Source organism: Malaclemys terrapin, chromosome 2, assembly GCF_027887155.1.
Source record: "Malaclemys terrapin pileata isolate rMalTer1 chromosome 2, rMalTer1.hap1, whole genome shotgun sequence".
NCBI lineage: Eukaryota > Metazoa > Chordata > Testudines > Emydidae > Malaclemys > Malaclemys terrapin.
The window spans coordinates 134,657,152-134,682,869 of NC_071506.1; the positions used below are offsets into that span (position 1 = coordinate 134,657,152).

General features: G+C 40.1%; 1 protein-coding gene across 4 annotated transcripts in view; it reads left to right on the plus strand.

Annotated features, from left to right (window-relative positions):
* Positions 1-25,718, plus strand: part of PPP2R2A (protein phosphatase 2 regulatory subunit Balpha) — an 82,514-nt gene that overhangs the window by 38,382 nt on the left and 18,414 nt on the right. For all 4 annotated transcript variants that reach the window (XM_054017371.1, XM_054017370.1, XM_054017369.1 and 1 more), the window contains one exon: positions 15,071-15,168. In XM_054017371.1, coding sequence (XP_053873346.1) covers positions 15,071-15,168 — 98 coding nt within the window. The remainder of the gene's footprint in view (positions 1-15,070; positions 15,169-25,718) is intronic.

The window sequence follows — 25,718 nt, forward strand, 5'->3', positions numbered from 1 at the left end:
TCCGAATTAAAGTCCTAGTGTAGACCAGGCCTCAGCATCTGGCAGTCAAAGGCTTAGGGATACCCGAGCATGGGGTTGCATCCCTGAACACCTTGGCTAATAGCCATTGAGGATAGGTTAATGGAGAATAAGTTTATCTGATTCCCTTTTGATCCCAGTTTGTAGTTTTTAGCCTTCACAACATCCCCTAGTCATGAGTTCCTCAGGTTGACGCTACATTGTGTGAAGAAATACTTCCTTTTGTTTGTTTTAACCTGCCACCTATTAATTTAATTGGGTGACCCTTGCTCTTGTGTTATGTGAAGAGGTAAATAACACTTCTTCTCTTTTGGAAGACCATTGTCAATCCGTAGTCTGGACAGGCATATCAGTACTCCATAAAACCTAGAAATCCCAGAACTGGTATTTAAGGGCCTTGGGAAGGTGTATAAACAACAAATAGCTCCAAAAATATTTTGGAATACTGCAATTCTTTGTTCAGATCCTTTAGAAACATGAGCAGATTGCTCCACTTGTGTAAGCTGACGGATTTGCTTGCTGAGTGTATATACACTTGGATAGACCAAAGTGGTTCCAGAATCTTGTGCAAACACTTTTTTGGACTGGTGAAATAAAGGCATTCTGTTAGCTGCCATGATTGCCTTACTACTGTAGACTAGGCAACATGTTCTGCCTGCCAAGCATGTTTTATAAGCAAAGCTTGCCCAAAGTTCATATTATGTTAAAATAGATAACCTCTGCCGATAAAAATAAATATTCTATTACAGTTGTAAACTGGAACTACAGATTCAATACAGAATATCGAGTTTCACAAATTCAGCTTGTGGAATTAAATCAGTGCATTAAAGTATAGTCAGCTCATTAGACTAATTAATCTGAACTAATGGAGTTTGCAGTATTTTAACCCCTTCCAAGCTGTTTCTTACTAAAATCTCGTTTAGGCACTCTGACTTGCTTGCATTGTCTCATAGACCAAGTTCCCTACTGTCCAGTTTTCAGGCCGAAGTATGGAAGATCCCTCAACTAGTTGCCTACAGTGAGATTCCAATTTCAAACACATTACTCCTTCAGAGCAAAACAGCTCTAAGGTCTCAGGGATACGTTTATTCAGCCATTCCCTAAGCATGATCTTAGCTTGTTTTCTTACTAGACATTTATCTTTTTGTTTGACTTGCACGTCATTGTTAATTTTTCTGGCCCAGGCCCTTCGTTTCTCAGCTTCACCTGAATCCTGACATGGCTGTCTTTCTACAGTGGACCTTGTACTCTTAGGCCTGGTCTACACTAACCCCCCAATTCGAACTAAGGTACGCAACTTCAGCTACGTGAATAACGTAGCTGAAGTCGACGTACCTTAGCTCGAACTTACCGCGGTCCAGACACGGCAGGCAGGCTCCCCCGTCGACTCCGCGTACTACTCGTACCGAGCAGGATTACCGGAGTCAACGGGGAGCACTTCTGGGTTCGATTTATCGCGTCCAGACAAGACGTGATAAATCGAACCCAGAAGTTCGATTGCCTGCTGCCGAACCAGCGCGTAAGTATAGACAAGCCCTTAGGTCCATGATATTCTTTAACTCAGCACATCTTGCTTGTCAACAAGCAGGTATTCGTGCAGTTTCGCAGGAAGAGAATCTAGGGTGAAATTTACAGACTAAGGCAAGATGCTATGAACAGGTATACACCAACTTCTTTTGAGGAGTAACTCATTTGCTTGGTTTCTTGCTTCAAAGGACAGTTCTAAACCTGATGTTTCTGCTCTCGCTGTCCTGCCCTTAATACAAGCACCATATGCCAAAGTCTGGTGTAATTTCATTGTTACTAGAAAAAAGGAAATGAGAGCTTGCTTTAGTTTTTCCCCATGAAATAGATTCTTGCCTAAACTTCTGGATGTTCTTTACTTTGGAAGGATTCATTGCAGACTGTATGCATATTCCACGGACAGTTGGCTTCTGTGAAGAGAGAGATAAATAGAGTCAGCAATGATTGCAATCTTTTCTCCGTAAGCAATGTTAGTGCTGATGATGCTTCCTCCATTGAAAATGTTTCAGGTAACTTCATGACTAGACATTACCAGTTTGATACTGGGGCAGTCTTGAGTCCTGTCTTTTGGTAGAAAGGTACTCATGCTGCTGTACAGATTTGTAGGTTTTCTTTCCACCCATTATTATGCGAATCTGTGTTCCAGCCATTCCTTCTAACGTCCCATATTCAGTGCCTATCCTTTCAATTTTCAGAGGGATAGCCAACTGTTGGGAATGGGCCACATCCACCCTAATTGAATTCGCCTCGTTAGCACTGACACCCCCCCCCCCCCCCCAGTAAGGCAATTCTCATCTTTTCATGTGCTGTATATTTATACCTGCTTACTGTATTTTTCACTCCATGAATCTTATGAAGTGGGTTATAGCCCATGGAAGCTTATGCCCAAATATATTTGTTAGTCTCTAAGGTGCCACAAGGACTCCTCGTTGTTTTTATTCTTTCAATGTAATTGAGGATCCAGGAAGAAACTCTTCAAAGTGAGTTGGTTCCATTCAGATTTGTTTTAAATACTGATAGTTCTGAATGTGATCTGTCCTGCCCCCCTTCCCCTCTCCTCCCCGCCCCCTCCCCCACCAAATCATGCAAGTTTGAGACTACTGGGAAATCATATTGGGGTTAATTTGACAAGGTTCCTTCTTATTAATAATATTTCTGTGCTGTACAACACTAAGCCTCTCAGCACGATTGTTTGGAAGTGGGTTTCTCAGGATAGTCTGAAATCAGTATAGTAAACATACACAGCGATCAAGACGTCTGAAAGGAACTAGTTATTTTTGGGAGCCCAACTTGAGACATAATAAAGAGACATGATTTTCTGCAAATACTGACTATTTTTTCATTGCACCACCTTGCTTTTGGGGGTGGTTTATCTGTTAGCAATTGATGTTTTATATTTTTTAAGCTTCCAGTGTGTCCTCTCTTCCCACAGTGGAGTCTGAACATATTGCATCAATCATCAAAACATCTTTTTATACATACCTTTTTTTTCCTTGATATAAAAGGAAAGGAGCCTTGTTTGATTGCTCTGGTTTTAGCTAGGAGACCTGCAGGTCATTGTCTCTATCTTCATGTTTACCTAGAAAAGCTTGTGTTTGAAACTACAGCAGAATGTATCCTCATAGTGAAGATTAGTTTTCTTCTTGACCCCAAGAGAGTTTTGATTTTTGTTAGAACTCTAAAAGTAAAGTGGACAAGATTTGTGAGTGATGGGAAATGTAGCGAGCTAACGGCAGCTTTTCAGATTGAAGATCATATATATTCCAACTCTCACTCTTCCAAAAAGTTATAGCTTGCAGCTACTTTAGCTGGGATAGCTATTGGAAGGCTTACAGGATGCTGGATACAAAGCAGACTGCATTCTGTTAGGATAAGGCAATGCTTCAGGGTCAGTTACCAGGAACCTCCAGCCGCAATCCTGTAGGGCATTGTAAGATACTTGTTTAAGATCATTGGCTTGGTTTATTTCTTTAATGATACTTTGTGCTGCTGTGCAATGTATCTGGGTTGATTCACAGTCTTTCATTTGGGTTGGCACACTGGGTGGCATTCTCCTATAAGTGATACTTCTGATTGGTTAAGCAGTAACATGGGCTGTCCCTGTCCAGTTGTCCCTGGCAAAACAAAACAAAGAGGAAAAAAAAAAAAAAGTGGCTTTCATGTGGTAGTAGGGATTGAATTTTTTGCTTTAGACTCACTGGGTTCAGGACCAGTATTTGGCAATGTTTACAAGTCACGAAAATCTTTGTACTGAGCCAACAAAGGTGCAACTAGTCCTGGCAAGTTGCATGATATTGGACCTTAATATAGCATCCTGATAACCATCTTATTTTAATTCCTCCACTACGATTCCCACAAAGTTTTAGTTGTCAAAATCTTATGAACCACTGAAGGTGAAGATTAGCATTTTATACCATTCGAAAGCCGTGATTCCAAGATGGATTGGCGTAAAGTGCTGGTTTGTTTTCAGCTGTTCTTGAGATACCAGCTATATAATAATGCTAAGAAAAAAAAATGGAGGGCCAGTGTTTTCAAAAGGGACTAGTATTTTAGGTGCTTCCGTTTTTGTGTGTCCAAATTGTGATGCTTTTAAGGTGCTTGATTTTTTTCAAAAAGTGCTGAGCGTCCAGCCTCCGAAAATCAAGACTATAATCAGAATGATGGGATTTTAGGGTCTATATATCCCACACAGCTGGGGCTAGTGAAGAATACTTCACAGAAATTTGGTGTTTCCATCTTTAAAGTGATATACAACATGTATATCTAATCCCAGTAGTCCTATAGTCAATGTTATATAGCTCAGGTGAACTGGAAAAAGGTGAACAGTGATGTGACAAAGGAAACAAAATAATCTAGGTTAGCTATGACTAAAGACGACTGTGGGGAACTTCAGAGGGGCCTAACAAAGTTATTTGTTTGGGCACCACAGTGACTGATGAAATTTAGTGTTGAAATTTGTGAAGTGATGCATTTGTTGCTGGGTTCTAATATTAATTAACCACTCGGGGTGAGGGCAGGGGGTGGAGAGGGCCAGACAACTCAATGTAAATTTCTGCAGTGGGTGTCAAAAAACAAATAAGCAAAATGTTAGGCTGTATAAAGAAACCAATACTGAAAATATTATAATGCTATGATATAATTCAATGGTATGCCTTTCCCTGGAATATTGTGTTCCGTTCTGGTAACCCTGTCTCAGAAAGAATATAGCAGAAACAGGCAGTGAAATTGACTATAGACATGAGATGAGACAGACTGACCCCATTTAGTATTGAGAAGACACAAACAAGAGGAAGCATGATGGTAGTATACAGAATTGGGGTGTGGCTGTTTTGCCTAATAACAAGAATAAGGCTACCTTCAGTTAAACCGAAAGGTAACAAATCTAAATTGAAAGGAAATGCAATTTTAAATACTATATAACCTCTCGAGTTCACTGTCTCAAGATATAACTTGAGGCCTAGTAAGATTAATAAAAGAATTAGGTATTTGTATGGGTAATGACAACATTTTTATAAGGGTATAAACTCTCCCACTTTGGAATAAGCCTGTCTGATAATGGTTAGAGGAAAAACTTCCCTGTGGGCAAGTTATTTCATGTCTGTGCACTACCGATATTTTGGCCTCTTCTTCTGTAGCATCTGGTACTGCCACTATAAAACAGTGTATTGTAGATGGACCTTTGAGGTGAAATCCTAGCTCTAGAGAAGATGATGGTTGTTTTGCTATTGACTTGAATAGTGACAGGATTTCATCCTGTTCTGATTCATTGACAGTTTCTCTGTTCATACAAATAACAGACCTTCGAGCGGTTACTTGATTATTCTGTTTAGTCCCTTTTGTTGTCAGTATCATGGACCTGACTATAGAAAGTTCTGGCCCCAATAGTAATTTTTTATCCCTTTTGGGGAGGAAAAAATGGGTAGAAAATTGAGTATGGAGAAGAAAGAAGGAAAAGGTGACCTCTAAGATGAGGAGTCCCTTCTTCAGTAAATAATAAAGGTCCTAAATTGGATGTAGAGGATTTTTCTCACCTGCTCTCTAGATTTGCCTCTTTTCAGATATAATGGCTTTTATATATCTAGTGCAGAAATTAGATATTTGCTGCCTGATTTTAAAAAACAGCAATAAAATAACTGACAATCCCATGCCACATTAATAAGTAAGATAGATCAGGTCACTTTTGTTTCCTTTTTAGATTTGGGAGAACTCTACTTAAACTATGGTGGGACAAATGAGCAGGAAGTTTAGGTGCCCTGGAAGAGTCCTCCATTTATCCTCTCCATGACAACTGCTGCAGGGGACCAACCTGGTGATGTACGTTTGACTGTCCTTTGCTAAAAGACCTTTATCAGTTAGGAATCTATCAAACCTGCTTTTCACTTCTGCTCCGGGATTAGGCAGACAATTCTAGTTTCTAAAAATATACCTGCCAGGAGTCTTGTGCTGTTGTAGTTTAGGAGTTGCCGCTACTAGATTTTTTTTTTTTAATTTAGTTATTTATTTATTTATTTATTCAGATGTATGCATTGCAATTGGCTGCCCAGCTTTATTTGAACAGAACTCTGAAAACCTACTGTAAATATATTACAACCCTAACTGCGTACTTAAATTGACAGCATCCATTATTTTGCAGTCATATTTACAAAGCAGTAAGCATATTAGTAGTGGAATTAGGTTATTCTTCCTGTATTACATTTCATGCGAATAAGCAATTTTTTTCTAAACATCATTACGGTACAAGAGATGTAGTTTAGCATAACTATCTTTGATAAGGGCCCCTAATAATCCTGTTAGAGCTTTTTTAGTGTATTAACTTAATATCCTAATTCAGGAGACGTGAATAAGATTATTAACATCGTTTTTAATTTAAATTCGCATTATAGTCCATTTGGGGGGAGTGTCTGTTGCGGAGTAAAACTACTGTAACAGATCAAAGTAGATATAAGACAGTTGCGATGGGGAAGGCTTTTTATGAAAAGAACTTCTTTTCTCAGCTCTGCTGATTTGAAGTTTGATGACTTCCCATTTCTAAGGATGAATAAGCAACCTTGTGGTTAATGCACTGGACTGGGATTCAGGAGAACTGGCTTCAGTTCCTGTGGGATCTTGGGCAAGTCACTTTGTTTTTCTGTGCTTCAGTTTTCCTGTCTAGAAAACAGTGATTGTATTTCCTTACCTTAGTGGGGTTGGGTGAGAATAAAGTCACCAATACAAGTGCACAGGTAACATAGCAATGAGGGCCATGTATGAATCTAGGTAATAGCTCTCCTGTTTTGCCTTCATCAGAATAGTGTCTTCCTCTTGCCTGCTCTTGATACTGCACCACTGTAATTAAATTCTTGGTCCCTTGAAATGTCAGAATACTGCTTCTTAGGCCATGTCTACAGCCACTGGGGATCAGAGCAATCTCCAGTACTCCACCGAAACGAGAGGAGTCAGGCAAGTTGACAGGAGAGCGTCTCCCAGTCCGTAAGTCGACCTAAGCTACATCGACTAATGTAGCTGGAGTAGCGTAACTTAGGTCGACTTACCCTGGTAGTGTAGACAAGGCCTTAGTGTCAAAGAAATCTCAAGACAGCTGGAGTTAAAAAAAATAAAATAAAGAGAATAAGTGGCCTCCTAAGACAGATGGATTGCACATTCATTCTGTGACTTTCTCCCGGTCTGTCAGGAGATTGACTGAGTTAACTACATTCGTTAAGGTGTATAAAATATGTGCAGTTTTAGGTGGCTGTTCTTTTTCATTATATCTCTTGTGACACTGTTGCTTCAGGGTGGAGGGGAGCATTCTGCAGTAAAATATAGAATGCAGTATATTTCTGAAAGTCTGTTGTGATGCAGACTTACTAGAGCTTCAATATGTTTGCTGCTTCTCCCTCATAGATTTTCCTCCTCTGTACTGTTTGCCTATCATTTGGAAGCTCCTGGGCAGTGGTGAAAGCAGCCCTGAGAGTTTCCAAGGCCTCCACCTAGAGACTGTAGCGAAAATAGCATACTCAAAAGGGAGGAGGCAAGAGAAAGCAGCACGTTCTGTAGACGTTCTGTTTCCCATTGCAGCATTGAAGGACTAAAATAATCCTGCCTTGTAATTGTCACTGGGATTCTAGTTACCATTTGAAAGAAAAGACTAGCATTCATTTTATTTGGGAACAAGGGTGTTAACACAGATGAAAATACACAAGCGAAGTAGTGCACTGCGGAAGATGAAATGCTTCCTCTGTCAATTCTCAAACACTATTAAATCCGCCCAGTCTAACACCAGTGCTTTGATGTCTGCCTCTTTCTTTGACCAAGGTATGGGAATACAGTATTCTTAACGGTGAGTTACTTGATTTAAAATGCTTGATTAGTTGCTTTACTTTCAGTACTTATTTTATATAAATGTGCAGCTCAGCACTATTTTCAGGCTAATAATAGGAAAGCCTTTTTTTGATTACTTGTATAGGATACATATGTTTTGACCTTTGAGAATGAATAGCTCAAGCTTGCCTTATAAGAGACAAGTTCCTTAGATTCATTGTTACTTTTTTTTAAATACGAGTTTTACAGACTTAAAGGAGTTGCTAATTTTCTGTTGTGATTGCAAATAAAGAACTTACTTTTTTTAATTTAAAACTAAATTGATCCAAGCCGTTTAAAATACCTGTTTTCTGGATACTAGAAAAATAAAACACAAGTAGATGCAGCATTCAGAGTTTGAATGTCTTGTCACCTTCAGAAGAGCATGCTGTCTTTTCTTGGAGGGGGTGGGGATGCTAGCCCTGAAACTTCTTTCACTGATGGAGGTTCATGCAGCTGATTCTGTAAACAAAACAGGAGCTGTGTCAGCTTGCTGGCCACTAATCAGACACTCACACAAACCTGTAAGGTGAGAGGTAATATTTAGACTGGGAGACCTCCTACAGGCTACTGGATGCATTTAGGAGGTGATAGGAGGTGATTTCTAGGCTTAAAATTATAAATCTATGTACAAAATGTACTTTTTTTTTCTGTGAAAAACAGGCAGTTGGTTTACCTTCATGAGCAAAGACCATAAGACGCTTCTCTGAACGTATTTCAGAAAAATTATGTTCAAGGAAAACCATTAGATCAACAAATCCCAGAAAATTCAATTACAATCCCCCCACTTAGAATTTTCTGGCTTCTATTGCTGTATATCACGATTGTAAGGCTTTCAACGTGGGGTCTTATCCTTTCCCTTTTTTGAATGGCAGTTCTGCAAAATAACTTGTCATGAAATGCATCAAATGTGCATTAATTGACCTGACTTGCTGTTCTGATCATTCCTATAAACATACAGTTAGGCTTGCAAAAATATGCATTTTGGCGTGAATATGTAATATTTTCAAAGCATGCTTTTTCTTGGCCAAATAAGTACTGTGATAGCTTTACCCATGTCTTCTGCGGTCAGGTTCTAAAGCCAGTTTTTACCTTTCAAACTTGCAGGTGCCATTCCAGTTTATGAGCAAAATTGTCTTCTCCTCATCATGGTTAGCTCAGCAGTCAGTGAAAATACAGCTCATTTTCCGGAATGCTTTTCAAAGTATATTTCATTCTGTACATTTGTTAGTATTCAATGTTTTCTGAAGCCATACAATATCCATTTTGACTTGGAATGAGGTGCCCAGGCTTTTATCTGATAAATATTTTCCTTTAATATTGCTTATTGGATCATATAGCTTTCTCAGACTTGCAAGTGCTTTACATTAACTAGCCCTCAAAACAATCCTTTGCAGTAACTATTATTTTCCTGTTTTACAGATGGGGAAATAGAGGTTTTTAAATTTACTCACCCAAGATAACAGAGGGAGTCAGGATTTGAACTTGGGAATTCCTGGCTCCTACGTCTACTAATTATTATTTATTTGTATTACTGTAGTGCCTTGGACCCCTAGTCATGGATCAGAATGCTAAGTGCTGTACAAACACAAAATAAAAAGACTGTCTCTGCCCCTTACAGTCTAACTTGTGAAGGGTGTACATTGAACACCCATACTACTGTTTATTTACATAAATATTCTGAAATCTTTTTTAAAAAGTAATCTCAAACATCAGCATTAGTGAGAGGCAAATATCATTTTAGTCAGCAGTGAGGAGGAATGAATGGATATTGTTACTTTTAAAGGGGGGGGAAATCAATTTATGAAGGATAAACTTATATTTTGTTAATGAGAGATTTAGCGCATAGTATTCCCCTCCCGCTCTTCCGCCTCCCCCCCTCCCCGTGTGGTGTGAATATTGGTGTATTTAGAAAGAAGCTTACATTACATCTACATATTTAACTTTAGGATCATGTTAGTGAGAAATTTCATCAGCTCTGTATTTTCAGTTCTCTAATATGCGGCAGTGAACACTGCATATCGGAGAGCAGAACTGAGCTGTGCATCTAACATACTCCCATCCGTGCCAGAAGTCTGACTTTGCATCTTTTTCCTTGATATTTGGGGATTTTGCAGCTCAGTTTGGCCTGCATGTTTAAGCTGTCTTGGCATTGCACAATTTTGAGACAGTAGTCCATGCTTGTAATTGCTGTATATTGCAGTAAATAGAAAACAGGATATTTTAGTAATGCCCACAAAGGGCACCACCCATCTTTCTGGAATAACATCAGAATGATTTTTGCATAAGATCCACCGTAAGCATTTGAAAAATGTCTCCCTTCAAAATCACAGAGAAAAGACATGAAATTTCCTGTCCTCCTTTAAATGAGAGGGGCTGGGTACTTTTGGTGTCTGCTTTCTGTTCTCATAACATGGATTCCTGACCTGCCTCTCTGCAGAAATCTTTGGATGTTAAGATATACATGGGACGTTTTGCTCAGTAGCATTCAGTATGCAAGGTAGCTCCTCAGAGCTCCAAAATGTAAAACAAGAAAGCAGAAAAGATCAAGCAACAACAACAAAAATTATGCAGTGCATTGTTCATCTCCATTACACAAGAATGAAGAAAAAAGATTTTGTGCCTGAAAATAACTTACTTACTTTTTTTTCTCCCGGAAAGTCTTGTATTTGTTGCTCCCTGATGAAGTGGAAAGTGTCTGCAAATTAAATATAATGTATTTAAGATATTATTCCTGGAATAAACTGAAATATCTCTTCTAGTTAATGGAGAATATACATACACCTACATATATAACGCTGTCCTTGGGAGCCAAAAAATCTTACTCCGTTATAGGTGAAACCGCGTTATATCGAACTTGCTTTCATTCACCGGAGTGCACAGCCCCGCCCCCCTGGAGCGCTGCATTGGGGCGTGTTATATTGGGGTAGAGATGTATTGTGGTTTCATAGAAGGAAGTGTTTATAACCTGGTATACATATATTTATTTCTACAGTGAAGTGCAAGTTCTGATTCCCTCATGTACTTATTCTGTTGCTTGAGAAGAAAATAGCCTGGGTTTGTTAATCTCCAGACTCGACCAGGAAAAATACATACTATACTTTTGCTGGATATTTATTTTTTTCCCCTCTGTATCCTTGCTGACACTATGTCTATAGTGTATTGTGTATTAAAAACTAACTAGAATGAAAATGCTTTGGCGATTGGTTGAGTTGGAACGGGGTCGTAAGTTTAAAGGTTAAACTTGAAATATTTTAAATTCTGAATGTTTTAAATTAATTTTTAATTTAATAGCATGTCATGTGTAGGATTCAGGAAGCCTAAAGGAATCCATGCACAACATTCAAAATAATTTATGCTTAGTTTTAATTTCTGCAGAGGAAAGATATAACTCAGATAAAAACAGACTTGTATTTGTATATGTGCTAGGAATTTATATAGATTGGTGGGTATGGGCTTAATTTTCACCCTACGTTTGACATTTGACATTGCCTCTCTTGCAAGACCAGTTTATTTATATATTGTAGGCTAAATTCCATTCTTAAAGGGATGATTGGCAGAGATGAGTACCCAGTACATAGAATTACAAAACTTGCCCAATGTATATAGCACTCTCGAAGGGGGGGAATAAAACCTTAGTAAACAATTTTAGCAGGTAAAAATCCAAGGTAAATCTGATGAGGAAGTAGTCTGAGAACAGTAATTCCTCTACCTCCCCCCCTCTTCCCCCCCCCCCCTTTTTTTATTTTAAGACTGGCATTTGAACTTAACGTCTTAACTTGAGGGTAGTTGTTCTGGTTCTGCTTCCTTGCATTCCTCAGATGCTGATGTTTGAGCATGTCCACCCTAGTAAAACAATTCTGCCTAAAGTTTTCTGATTCATAGATTCATAGATTATAGGACTGGAAGGGACCTCGAGAGGTCATCGAGTCCAGTCCCCTGCCCGCATGGCAGGACCAAATACTGCCTAGACCATCCCTAATAGACATTTATCTAACCTACTCTTAAATATCTCCAGAGACGGAGATTCCACAACCTCCCTAGGCAATTTGTTCCAGTGTTTAACCACCCTGACAGTTAGGAACTTTTTCCTAATGTCCAATCTAGACCTCCCTTGCTGCAGTTTAAACCCATTGTTTCTGGTTCTATCCTTAGAGGCTAAGGTGAACAAGTTCTCTCCCTCCTCCTTATGACACCCTTTTATATACCTGAAAACTGCTATCATGTCCCCTCTCAGTCTTCTCTTTTCCAAACTAAACAAACCCAATTCTTTCAGCCTTCCTTCATAGGTCATGTTCTCAAGACCTTTAATCATTCTTGTTGCTCTTCTTTGGACCCTTTCCAGTTTCTCCACATCTTTTTTAAAATGCGGCGCCCAGAACTGGACACAATACTCCAGCTGAGGCCTAACCAGAGCAGAGTAGAGCGGAAGAATGACTTCTCGTGTCTTGCTCACAACACACCTGTTAATACATCCCAGAATCATGTTTGCTTTTTTTGCAACAGCATCACACTGTTGACTCATATTTAGCTTGTGGTCCACTATAACCCCTAGATCCCTTTCTGCCGTACTCCTTCCTAGACAGTCTTTTCCCATTCTGTATGTGTGAAATTGATTTTTCCTTCCTAAGTGGAGCACTTTGCATTTGTCTTTGTTAAACTTCATCCTGTTTAACTCAGACCATTTCTCCAATTTGTCCAGATCATTTTGAATTATGACCCTGTCCTCCAAAGTAGTTGCAATCCCTCCCAGTTTGGTATCATCCGCAAACTTAATAAGCGTACTTTCTATGCCAATATCTAAGTCGTTGATGAAGATATTGAACAGAGCCGGTCCCAAAACAGACCCCTGCGGTACCCCACTCGTTACGCCTTTCCAGCAGGATTGGAAACCATTAATAACAACTCTCTGAGTACGATTATCCAGCCAGTTATGCACCCACCTTATAGTAGCCCCATCTAATTTGTATTTGCCTAGTTTATCGATAAGAATATCATGCGAGACCGTATCAAATGCCTTACTAAAGTCTAGGTATACCACATCCACCGCTTCACCCTTATCCACAAGGCTCGTTATCCTACCAAAGAAAGCTATCAGATTGGTTTGACATGATTTGTTCTTCACAAATCCATGCTGGCTATTCCCTATCACCTTACCACCTTCCAAGTGTTGGCAGATGATTTCCTTAATTACTTGCTCCATTATCTTCCCTGGCACAGAAGTTAAACTAACTGGTCTGTAGTTACCTGGGTTGTTTTTATTTCCCTTTTTATAGATGGGCACTATATTTGCCCTTTTCCAGTCTTCTGGAATCTCTCCCGTCTCCCATGACTTTCCAAAGATAATAGCTAGAGGCTCAGATACCTCCTCTATTAGCTCCTTGAGTATTCTAGGATGCATTTCATCAGGCCCGGGTGACTTGCAGGCATCTAACTTTTCTAAGTGATGTTTAACTTGTTCTTTTTTTATTTTATCCGCTAAACCTACCCCCTTCCCATTAGCATTCACTATGTTAGGCATTCCTTCAGACTTCTCGGTGAAGACCGAAACAAAGAAGTCATTAAGCATCTCTGCCATTTCCAAGTTTCCTGTTACTGTTTCTCCCTCTTCACTAAGCAGTGGGCCTACCCTGTCTTTGGTCTTCCTCTTGCTTCTAATGTATTGATAAAAAGTCTTCTTGTTTCCTTTTATTCCCGTAGCTAGTTTGAGCTCATTTTGTGCCTTTGCCTTTCTAATCTTGCCCCTGCATTCCTGTGTTGTTTGCCTATATTCATCCTTTGTAATCTGTCCTAGTTTCCATTTTTTATATGACTCCTTTTTATTTTTTAGATCGTGCAAGATCTCGTGGTTAAGCCAAGGTGGTCTTTTGCCACATTTTCTATCTTTCCTAACCAGCGGAATAGCTTGCTTTTGAGCCCTTAATAGTGTCCCTTTGAAAAACTGCCAACTCTCCTCAGTTGTTTTTCCCCTCAGTCTTGATTCCCATGGGACCTTACCTATCAGCTCTCTGAGCTTCCCAAAATCTGCCTTCCTGAAATCCATTGTCTCTATTTTGCTGTTCTCCCTTCTACCCTTCCTTAGAATTGCAAAGTCTATGATTTCATGATCACTTTCACCCAGGCTGCCTTCTACTTTCACATTCTCAACGAGTTCCTCCCTATTTGTTAAAATCAAGTCTAGAACAGCTTCCCCCCTACTAGCTTTTTCAACCTTCTGAAATAAAAAGTTGTCTCCAATGCAGTCCAAGAATTTGTTGGATAGTCTGTTCCCCGCTGTGTTATTTTCCCAACATATATCCGGATAGTTGAAGTCCCCCATCACCACCAAATCTTGGGCTTTGGATGATATTGTTAGTTGCTTGAAAAAAGCCTCATCCACCTCTTCCACCTGGTTAGGTGGCCTGTAGTAGACGCCTTGCATGACATCTCCCTTGTTTTTTGCCCCTTTAAGCCTAACCCAGAGACTCTCAACACTTCCGTCTCCTATGTCCATCTCTACCTCAGTCCAAGTGTGTACATTTTTAATATATAAGGCAACACCTCCTCCCTTTTTCCCCTGTCTATCCTTCCTGAGCAAGCTGTACCCATCCACACCAACAGTACATACAGTCCTGAAGAGACAAGCTTTGAGATCAGTGTGGGTAATGGGCATGTGTCCAGTTCTACTGTTAAAAATGAATGACAGAGGTCTAGGTGAAATTAGCAGAATATATATGCAGATGTCAGTATTACCAGAAACACGTGAAAACCAATTTCTACTTCATATATGGCGTGGCCAGAGATGAGGGCTGTTTCTCAGTTTTAGTAATAGATGACCAAAGACTCCTGAAACAGGCTGTGAGTATGACTGAATCTGGAACTATGATCTTTCTAACTCAATAAATGTGGAATGATTTTGAGATACTTAGCTTAACATTTTTTGGCTATTCCACACCTCTTTACAAACCAAAACCAAAAACCCACTATTACCGGCCTTTTTCTGTCTCAGCAAACAATTTTGGACATTTTCCCTGTTGTGAGCATGTTATTCGGAGAATAAAACTGATTTAGACTAAAATGAGCCTTTGTCAAGCTGTCAGGAAAGATTTTCTGTTTGTACTCCTTAACCATTTATAATTTTCTTGACTTTTTGAATAGATGTTTAGAAGAAATGATGACTCATGGCTTTTTTTTGTTCTTGGTTATGCAGCGGATATAATTTCTACAGTAGAATTTAACCATTCTGGAGAATTACTAGCAACAGGAGACAAAGGAGGTAGAGTTGTCATCTTTCAACAGGAGCAGGAGGTGAGTGTTAACTGTTTAAAATAAGTTATGTATTAAAACTCTTCCCCTGTCTCAAAGTGACCGTAGGAGTGAGGTGTGTATACTTGTATGAGAAATTGTGTAGTTGTATTATAAATATCTGATCATTTTAAGATGCTGGGAGAATAAACAGTGAAACTCAAAAGCCGCTACCAAAAGAACTATCAAAATTGATTACATTATTAGGGTCTTTAAAGGTCTGGGCCTTTTTTTAAATTGTAGTCTAAACACAGTTTATAGTGCTAACAAAATTGGACTAAAAACCTTGGGGACCCCTGGAAGTGGTCACTTCAGATAGCATGCTGCCTTTTGGGGATGTTTCTTAATGCAGGTTTCAGCGTAGGTGTTGGGAAATGAGAACTGACTTTAAGTGAGCACGTGGCCTAAGATGCCCCTTTCCACTTGAATATATATCCGGCAAAAATTGGTCAAGGTTCTTCTGTCAGCATTGATTCTTTGCAGCTTGTTTTGGGGTGATTTAAGAGCAGATTTTTTTTCTGCCAGCTAAAACTTATCATGTAAAGGTCTTAACATCAGAGGGGAATTCTCTCCTAAAACTAAACACAAAAGTTCCTTATGCTGTGTTTTGAACTGTGAGTAAGTTTTCCTTCCTGACTACAATGATTTTGCTCATGTCTAAAGATAACTGCTTATTTTAAGTAACCAAGCGCTTAATATCCTTTTATTCAGATTAGAATCTGTGGGTAGTTTACAAAATGCACCTATGACATAAGGTTCTTGCTTTAAAATGCAAGTTATTGCATATATATATATTGATTTATTTTGCACAGTAGTCTGTTAAATGCACTCAAAAATGAATGGGATTCCAAAACTATGATTAAGGAAGTTCTAAGCTTGGTTTTGAGACACTTTTTGGTCTTGAGCAAGGCACTCAACCTCAGTTTCCCCACTTGTAAAATGGGAATATTACTTTCAGGGGGAGTTTTGGAGAGTGAAGTGTTTTTGAGGATGGAAGAGTAGTATTACCACTAATACATTGTATTGACTTCAGCTGGAGAGGCGTAGAGGATGTTAATAAGATCTCGTCCCTTGGTACTGTATCTAATTATCTTTACCTTAAATGAATTCCCGTGGCTTGTTGGCAGAACTTTGTGTGTCTGTGCCTGTTCTCATTATCCTTGAGTTGGCTGACAAGCCAGTTTCCTGTTAATAGAGTTGCCAACCCTCCAGGATTGTCCTGAAGTCTCCAGGAATTAAAGATGAACCTTTCATTAAAGATTATCTCATGTGATGAAACCTCCAGGAATATGTCCAACCAAAATTGGCAACCCTACCTGTTAACCAAATTTCCCTTTGATCAGACGCTGCCCCAAAGTTAAATCTGCCACTGGCTCTTGTCCCTTTTAGCATGGCTCACAGATCTACATGGACTTTTTGCTGCTGAATGTGATGTAATCTCTCTGGATTCTGACTTAACTTAGAGTTTAGTGATATTTAAATATACAGTAGAACTATACACTGATTGACTAAGTGGCTCACTGAAAATTACTGAATTCTATGAATTAGAGTAACCACAATAAAACAACCATAGTGCATTGCAGTGAACTTCACTTATTTGGAAATTTGTATTTTATTTTTAAGACTTCACCATGTATTGTAATATACCCTGTAAAAATAATGAAGTCATGCAGTGAAATTTCTGCCCTGGAGGCTTTTAAATCTTTGCTGAGAAGTGAGGAGACACAACCACTCTGTGCAAATTATAAAGTGTGCAGATTAGTGAGATCCTATTGTTGGTGAATAATTGCAAGGGTTGAAGACAAGTTCATGTACATCAAGTATTTATTACAATCCTTGAACTCTGTCCTTGTTCTGAATGATTTTCAAATTAGAGACAATCATAATACTTAGACCTTCTATAGGGCCTTTCATCTGTGGCTCTCAAAGTGTGTGACAAACACTAATACATTGATTCTGGCATTGCTCGTATGAGATATTTAAAACTAATAGCTATGGGGACTAGCGAACTTGTGTGGCAAGAATAGTATGCAATAGAAATATACAAAGCACGTAGGTGACTATTTCACCTGCCTCTTGAAGATATGTAAAGCAGTTGAAAAGCATGTGAATGTCAGAGTTCTCGATTGATACCCTAATTGTCTGAATTAAAGACGTAACTTTATATACAGTATTGAATACATTGTGAGTTATACATCAAATTGCGGCCTATATGTAGTTAAGGAGGGATAAAAATGAGCATGGGGAAAAAATGCCTTGAAATAATGATACCTATATGGACCAGTCTTTCCTATTCTGGATATAGATATAGAGATATAGATATAGATATAGATATATAGATATGGATATATGTGTGTGTGTGTGTGTGTAAATCCGCTAGTAAGAAGGGATGAAGACTTGTGAACAATGTGTACATTACTGCCCTCCAAGTTATATTTTTAATGTATACTATACAGTATTTAGTTGATAGGGGTGTGTGTATATGGCTGTTGTCCCCCACAAAATCTATTTGCATCAGGTACAGAATGCTTTCCACCTCTTGCACCAGCGACTAATACTAGATAGCTGTGCCTTCGCTGTACAGGCGAGTCTCATCTTACACGGGGGTTCCGTTCCACGGTTAGTGCGTAAAGCGAAAACCGCGTATTGTCAAAATTACATAGAGTTGAATGGCGGGCAGAATCGCCCGAACTACAAGTACAGTATTAAAATTGTTTGTTTTTTTTTCTTTTTGCTGACCACGTAAAGCTGAAATCGCGCATGTTAAATGCACGTAAGATGCGACAGACCTGTACTTTAAAAAAAAAAAAAAAAAAAAAAAAAACTTGCTGCCCTGATTTTCGTAGGTTGAAATTCTGATTTCATTTAAGCTCTGAGTACTTCACAAGCTCTGAGCTGTGCAAATGACTATCCAATAGAACAGGCTTACTTCTATTCAACAAAATAATGTAGAATTTCTTGGTTTAAGAGCCTTTTGTTAATCTTTAAAGGGGAAAGCAGGTCATTGCCAGTGTTGGCCTCTTTGGAAGTGTCTGCTTATGAAAGTCATTGCATTCATATTCAAATAAGTAATCTTCATTTTTGTGTGTGGATATAAGCAGTAGAGAGGCGTATTAATCTACTTGAAAAGCAAATCACTGCCTGCTTTCTAGTTAATAGAAATTAGTAAATATCTTAATAGTTGTATTATATTCAGGTGGGTAACATTTTGTAATGCAAATTTGAGGCTGTATTTTGAAATTCTTCCAGACCAGCTTCAAAGCTAGTGAGTAGCTCAGCTAATACTCAGTCAAAACCAGAGAGGAAGCTGCTCGTCATTGATACCATTTAGAGGCATTTTGTATATAGACAAAGGATATGCTTTTGGAAGGACTTTAAGATTTGATCCCTCTGCTCCCACAGCATGTTTAACTTCTGCACTGATGTTTTGCTCAGAATGTCACAGCATATTAAATTGGTAACATTTTCAAAAGTGCCTGAGTGAATTGGGAGGATAAATCCTATTTAAAAGCCAATGGAACTTGTGCTCCTAAATCACTTAGGCGTGTTTGACAATCCCACTCCATATGTGTAGCCAGTTAAGATATGGAACTCATGGTAACCATTTATCCATGTCATATTAATAATCAGTACTTGCATAGTGCTTTTGTCTTCATAGCACTCCACAAACAATCCTCCCAGTATTCCGGTGGGGTACGTATTCCCATTTTAAAGGTAGGGGAGCTGAGACAGAAAGTTTGATTTAGCAGAGGCTGCAGAGAATCAGCATTGGAATTAGACCACTTGGAGTTGGCATTAGTGTTAGGGGCCCTAATCTATACTTGGACCATGTCTCTTCAGAGAGGTGTAACTGATTTATTTAATCTTGCCATAATTGTGACCAGACCATTAGCCAAAACTACCTTACCTGTAAGATTTTTTTTTTAAAGTTGCTAAACATTCAAAATATTTTTAATGATCTGTATGATTGAGTTTTATAGCCCACTGGAAATAGGAAAAAAAGTTTCAGACTGGCTTGGGTGTCATAGAAGTAGGAGGAGTAAGAGTTCCTTTTATTTCCCTATCAATATGTGGTGGGTTTCCTAGAGGAAACTTTCTAGTGTTCATTCAGTCTGGTTGTAAAAGTCCTTAGCAATGAGAATTTCACCACTTCTCTAAGGAGGTTGTTCTTCCACCACCTGCAACAACTTGTTCGCTTCCAGCCTGTGCAGAATTGAAACTTGTCTTTGGCAAATAAATCACTAGGGTCAGTTAGTGCCATCTAGTGGGGTTTATCTGACTTTTAGTCAGGACAAGTAGCCTTATAGCAACTTTGTTTAGCTGGATTATGGTTTTAATGTAATGTAAAATGCAGGATGTCCTTATTATAATTTACTGTTGGCTATACGGTAATTTGAAATCCACTACAGACGTATGCTTTTATGAATGTAGATATGCTAAATAAATAGCCTTTATACAAGCTAGTGTCCTAGAAAATTTAGCTAATTATTACAATCTAAAAGACTAAACAGAATCTTGACTTTCCTAAGTAGGTGGTCTTTATAGTTGACTCTGTAGTTCTGTACCATAATCTATTAATGCAGAATATATTGCATAACTCGTGAATCCTAGAACTGACACATTCAAATGTATTGATGTAGCATCTTAGCCTTAGATCATTGTGCATAATACTGTAAATATAAACATAAACACAAATTTTACATCAACACAACTTAGTAAAACAAATACAAATATTAAAAACCCAGGATTAGCCCTGTCCTAAAATCAGTTTCACCTTTTAAAATCGCCACCCCTAAAACAATATACAACAATAAAATTAAACAATCATTAGAAGTACATTATTTCATTTGGGTCAAAAGTAGCCTCTCTTTCACATGTTTAGTTCTTATTTTTGCAGCTGGCCAGGCAAATAGACAGACAGCCCATATAACTGAAACATTTTCATTGCATAGCAAATATTCTGATTTCTAAGCTGATGATTCCTGGCACATAAAAGTTGTTCTGTGATGCTAAGGGGCATCACAAAACCGCTAGTCCTTTTAAGCAGTGTAAGGATTTTGAAGTTCTTCATGGCTTCCCCCAAAAAGTTTCCTTCACCCTTTCTCTTCAGGTTCCTTCCTAAATCAGCCTTTCTTCACTGCCAGCTGTAGCTGGGTCCCGCTAATTTTTGTCCACTTGAAATCCCCAGGACCAACCCACTAGGGGTTTAACTGCTTTCGCAATTTCTTGGCTACAAGTTGCCACCTTTGTGGTGCGACAAATTCTGTTGCAGCCTTATGTGTTGCATCATTATGCTGCATCAGAAATAACATTGCCTCAGTTGTTTTATGGGCCACTGAAGTGGTGAAAATTCAGATGACTGAACTTGCAGGATATAGAATCTTTCCCTGTTTAAAAATCAGAAAGGTCTTGGAGAGGTGGGTATGGGCAGCAACTTGTTAGTAGTCTAGCAATTCTAGTTACAAGTTAGGATCTGTTTAAGGAAGCGGAAGTCACTGAATACCTGATTTTAATGCTCAGCTGCTCTGAAAAACTCCCCTTAATTTCAGGTCAGAAATGCCAGTGAAGATTAGAGTCCAGTGTGATGGCTAGGATATCCCCAGAGAGGGTCAGAAAGGCAGGTGCTGCTGTTGGTCTTGTGTAGTTGAGTACCTTTCTGTGTGTTTATGCAGAGCTTCCTGTTTTCAGTACAAAGTGTTATTTATTGACGGGCATGTGTGCCTTAATTTGAACAGTTACTCGGTAAATATTTGCTTAAATTTTATGTGTATCAAGCCAGCGTCTGCACTTTGGCTTCATGCCAGTTCTAGTTACACTAGAATACAATGAATAAACATTTCATGGTTAAGAAACTGGATTCTGACTCAGGAGATCTAGGTTCTTCTTCAAGTTACAGTCCTTATGGGCGCTCCACCTTTGGATGCGAGTGCACCTGTGCACTTTCGGAGATTTTAGTTAGCAATGTCAGTGCCTGCACCCTACGCAACCTCGTGCTGGGGTGCAGGGAGATATAGCCTCCAGTTCGTTGTCTGTTACCTTCAGCTTAAGATAGAGCTGTGTGGTGTCTGCTGTTAGCCTTCCAGCTGCCATGTAATTCTTTTGTTTGTTTGTTTGTTTTACCATTTTATTTTGTTTTGTTCTTTAGTTGTTTCTTGTATGTTTTGAGCATAGATGTGTGTTTTTGGAGTCCCCCCTCCAATTTTCTTTTTGCGGCCAGGGCCGCCTTCACACTCGGCCTTTATCTGTAGTCTCCCTGGCAACGGGGGATATGCCAAAGACACTGGGTTTCAAAGCCTGCCAGACCTGTTAATAGAGTTCTTTCCTCCTTGGTGATGGGCATTCCAGTTGCCTCTGCTGCCTTGGAGAGTTTCACATCCCATCCAAGTGCAAGGCCGGCTCTGGATTTAAGGCATCTCGGAAGTTGAGGGAAGACTGACTGAAGTTTCTCTGGATGGAGCGTTCCTTGAGACAGGTGGGGTCCAATTCTCCATTTCCTCACCCCAAGTGCATTGGCCTCTACCGCTCAGACTGCACTAGTGACTTCAGCCTTGGTAAGCAGAGACAATGGGGCAGCTTAGGAAACAACACATCCCAAAATGAAGAAACCCCATTCTCCGGAGACAGACTCAAAAAGGAGAGGAAAGTCATCTCTGAGGCCAGGGAAGAAGGAGATCTCTCACCCCAGTATAGGTACTGCTAAGATTCCTGCAGGCCCTGGTACTGAGATAATCAAAAATACTTCTGGTACGCCTCACGCTGAGAAGTCTTCTAGCAAACTGCACCAAATGGCGCTCGGTACCAGCAGCGGAAGGTTCCAGACAAAGGGACTCTTCTAAGGGGCCTTCAACAAATGCTCGGTGGTACCATTCTCCTGAGACCACAGCCACAAGGAATGCATGGACCTTAATGAGGCACTATTTTCACCAGCCTGCATGGCAGACACCCCCAACTCCTTGGTAGTGGACACCCTCAACAAGACGAATCAACAAGCTTGCTTCAAATCGACTGCTCGGCAAAAGCACAAGCATGTTGGCCTCTTAAGCCATAAGAGCTATTCATCAATTGCTCTGTGGTTTAGGATCATGAACTATCAGTCCTGATGGCAAAATATAGTTTTCTATACTTTTAACATTTTATTGATCATTTGCCTCAAGCCCAAAGAGCTGTTTCAATCCCTCATTTCAGAAGGCCAGATGACTCTGAAAAACACCATAGCAGGCTCCGTGAAAGTGCTTGCTCATGAACACCACGAGTGATCTTTAGCATGTTGGTCTTTTGGAGCGTATGTCAGCCTTTGGGCCTCCTGGAGATAGATCTCTTTGCAACACTGTCCAATGTGATGCTCCATTGCTTGTACTTAAGGAGAGGTTATGGCCACAAATCTACTTGTTGTTTCCAAATCTACTTTGCCCCTTTCTCTGCAGGTGCATCTTTGCTGTCCGCTCACGGCGGCTCTCCTGACACGGATATCAGGCACCATGACCCACCCCAATATATCTTCACCACACCTCAAGGTTTGACTCCTCAGTAGTTCTCAGACGTAGATCTGGACTCTTTTCCTGAAGTTAAGACTATTTCTGAGCAGTGGAAAACCTGCCTGCAAAAGTGGAAGCGTTTCCAAGCCTGGTGTGCCCATTGATCTATATCTCCTCACAGACATAATCAACGGCTTGATTAATTACAGAACACCAAGGTTTGTTACCCAGTTCCATTAGGGGCCTCTTAGCTGCTGTTAGTCTTTCACCCACCTGATGAAAGTTTTTCTGGTTTTGCTTATCCTAGCGTAGCCTGGATTTTTAAATGTTTGTCTAACCTTTTCCTTCATGTCAAGGAGCTAACTCCACCTTGGAACCTTTTCCTAGTTCTGAACGCCTTGAGTTATTCTCCATTTGAACCCATGGGCAGCTGTTCATTTCTTCATTCATCTTTCAAGACTTCATAACCATAACTTCGGCCAGGCGAGTAGGAGAGCGAGGGGTACTCCTGGCTGTGACCTACTTTTAGACAACTTTCTACCATGACAAAATGACCTTACATCCCCATCCTCGCTTCCTACCTCAGGTCTTATCAGAATTCCACATCAGTCAGGGCGTTCGACACCCAGTATTTTACCCCAAGGCTTACTCTGAGAGAGAAAAGGCTAGTCTTCATACTCTGGAAATGAGAGGGGCTCCTGCCGTCTACCTTGATAGAATAAATCCCTCCAGGGCCTCTCCCAGACTCTTTATCTCCTTTTCTGAAAGGGTGAAGGGGCAACCAATTTTTACTCAGAGACTGTCAAAGTGAGTTTCAAGATGCATCTTAGCTTATTACGAAGCGTCTGGAGCACAGCCCCCACTTGGAGTGACTCTGCCTCTGCTAGGGCTCAGGCAACCTCAATAGTGCCCATAGGCACAAAACATTTTGAAGAACTCCAGGTACCCTACAGGTAAGTAATCTCTCCTTCAGTTCCCAGCTCTGCCACAGACTTCGTGTGGCCTTGGGCAAGTTATTTAACCTCCGTTCTCTCCCCCCCCCCCCACCCCCCCAAATCTGTAGAAAGCAGATGATATTTCCTACTTCACATGAACATTCTGGAGATTAATTCATTTGTGTTCAGAAATCGCACTCTGGTGATGGGGACCATAGAAATATGTCAGTGGTGAAGAGCAGAAAGCCTACCCTCAAAATAGAGCTTTGGGAGCCTATACGTTGACTACTTTCCTGAGATTTCAGGGAATAAGTTCAGAAAAATGGATGCCCTAATAATACAGCAAAATTTATTATTTTGTATCTACTTGTGTGTGACCTTGGCAGGAGCTGTTTTATAAATAAGGTTATTTACACGGGAGCATTTTTTATATACCTTAGATTCATATAGCACCTTTCATCAGACACCGAGCGTTCCAAAGTTCTTTATAACATGTAGCGAGCATCACTGAAATGTGATTCCTCTGTATAGTTATACAAGCATGTGTAACTTCAGCCACCACCAAAATGCTACCATCTCTGAGTTGGAATGTGGCAGCTGTTCAACAGTATAAAGCAAACAATGTTACATAAGATAGGACAGGAAATGAATATTGTATCCAATTGAAACTGTACAAACTCATGGAGGTGGACTGTAATTATCCTAGTTGGAATTTGACTTAGGGGGACTGGGGTTTATACCTCTTGCATTTTTATGTTTATTTCTATGATATCCTAAATGACTCAAAGGAGCTTTTGCTTTTCATCCTAAAGAGGGTGTCTCCTACATTATAGTACCGTCTAGCCCTGTATATTTTTTTATTAATCCACAAACAAGTGTGTGTCAGTCTGAATCATTGAGATTAATATTGACTTGAAGTAGAGCACACCACTGAATCATGACCAGCACATCCTTCAGCACAATAGCTTTACCTTGGAAATCTCCCATTCAGTGTACTGACTGCTTGACCCTGTTTAACTTGTTAGGCATGACCGAAACACAACAGCAAGTTCCTTCCTCTTTCTAGGATGGGAAGGCCAAAATAATTGTTGGGTGTTAAATAGTGTGATTTCTAAGGCAGCTTTCTTCTCCTTGCTTCTGGCTTACTCTACAACATGATAAATTCTAATAACTACTTATCTTCATTAAAATGTAAGGATGTGTGGTACAAGACAAAAGGATTTGAACATAAGAACGGCCATACTGGGTCAGACCAAAGGTCCATCAAGCCCAGTATCCTATCCTGTCCTCTGACAGTGGCCAATGGTAGGTGCCCCAAAGGGAATGAACAGACAGGTTATCATCAAGTAATCCATGCCCTGTCACCCAGTCCCAGAAAATGTAATGTGTTTGGGGCCAACAATGATCATACCAGGAGATAACTTTGAGGTGAGGCAGAGGGGCATAATCGTGGATGAATGGACCTGAGTCATATAAAGGGATGAACAAGTTTCACAACCCAGAGCTCATCACAGCAAAGGCATGATTCACCTGTCAACCTAAGATGGTGATGGTGGGATATGAAAGCACACAAGATTTGAAGCTAGAAGTGTGCTCAGCTATGAACTGTTTCAAAAACCACTTCCTTCCTGGTCACTTTTCACATAAGAGGAGGTCGGGTTCCTCCAGTGTGAGAGTGGCTTTAAGGAATCACTACATAAAACACAGCTTTTTAGCAGGGAGAGCAGCGGCTTGTGTAAGATTTAAGGCTTCCCATCATTCCAGGCAGCTCTCCCATCCATCCAGGGTGCCCTCAGAGCATAGGCTGTCAATCACAAGTGTGCTTTTAATATTAAAGTTATGCTGGCTAAAGGTGATACAGTAGAACGGGGTGGCCATCCTGTGACTCCGGAGCCACATGCGGCTCTTCAGAAGTTAATATGCGGCTCCTTGTGTAGGCACTGACTCCAGGGCTGGAGCTACAGGCGCCAACTTTCCAATGTGCTGGGGGGTGCTCATTGCTCAACCCCCTGGCTCTATACAGGCCCTGCCCCCACTCCACCCCTTCGTGCCCCCTCCCCTGAGCCTGCATTGCCCTCGCTCCTCCCCCTCTTCCCACCCCCAGAGACTCCTGCATGGCACAAAACAGCTGATTGGGAGGGAG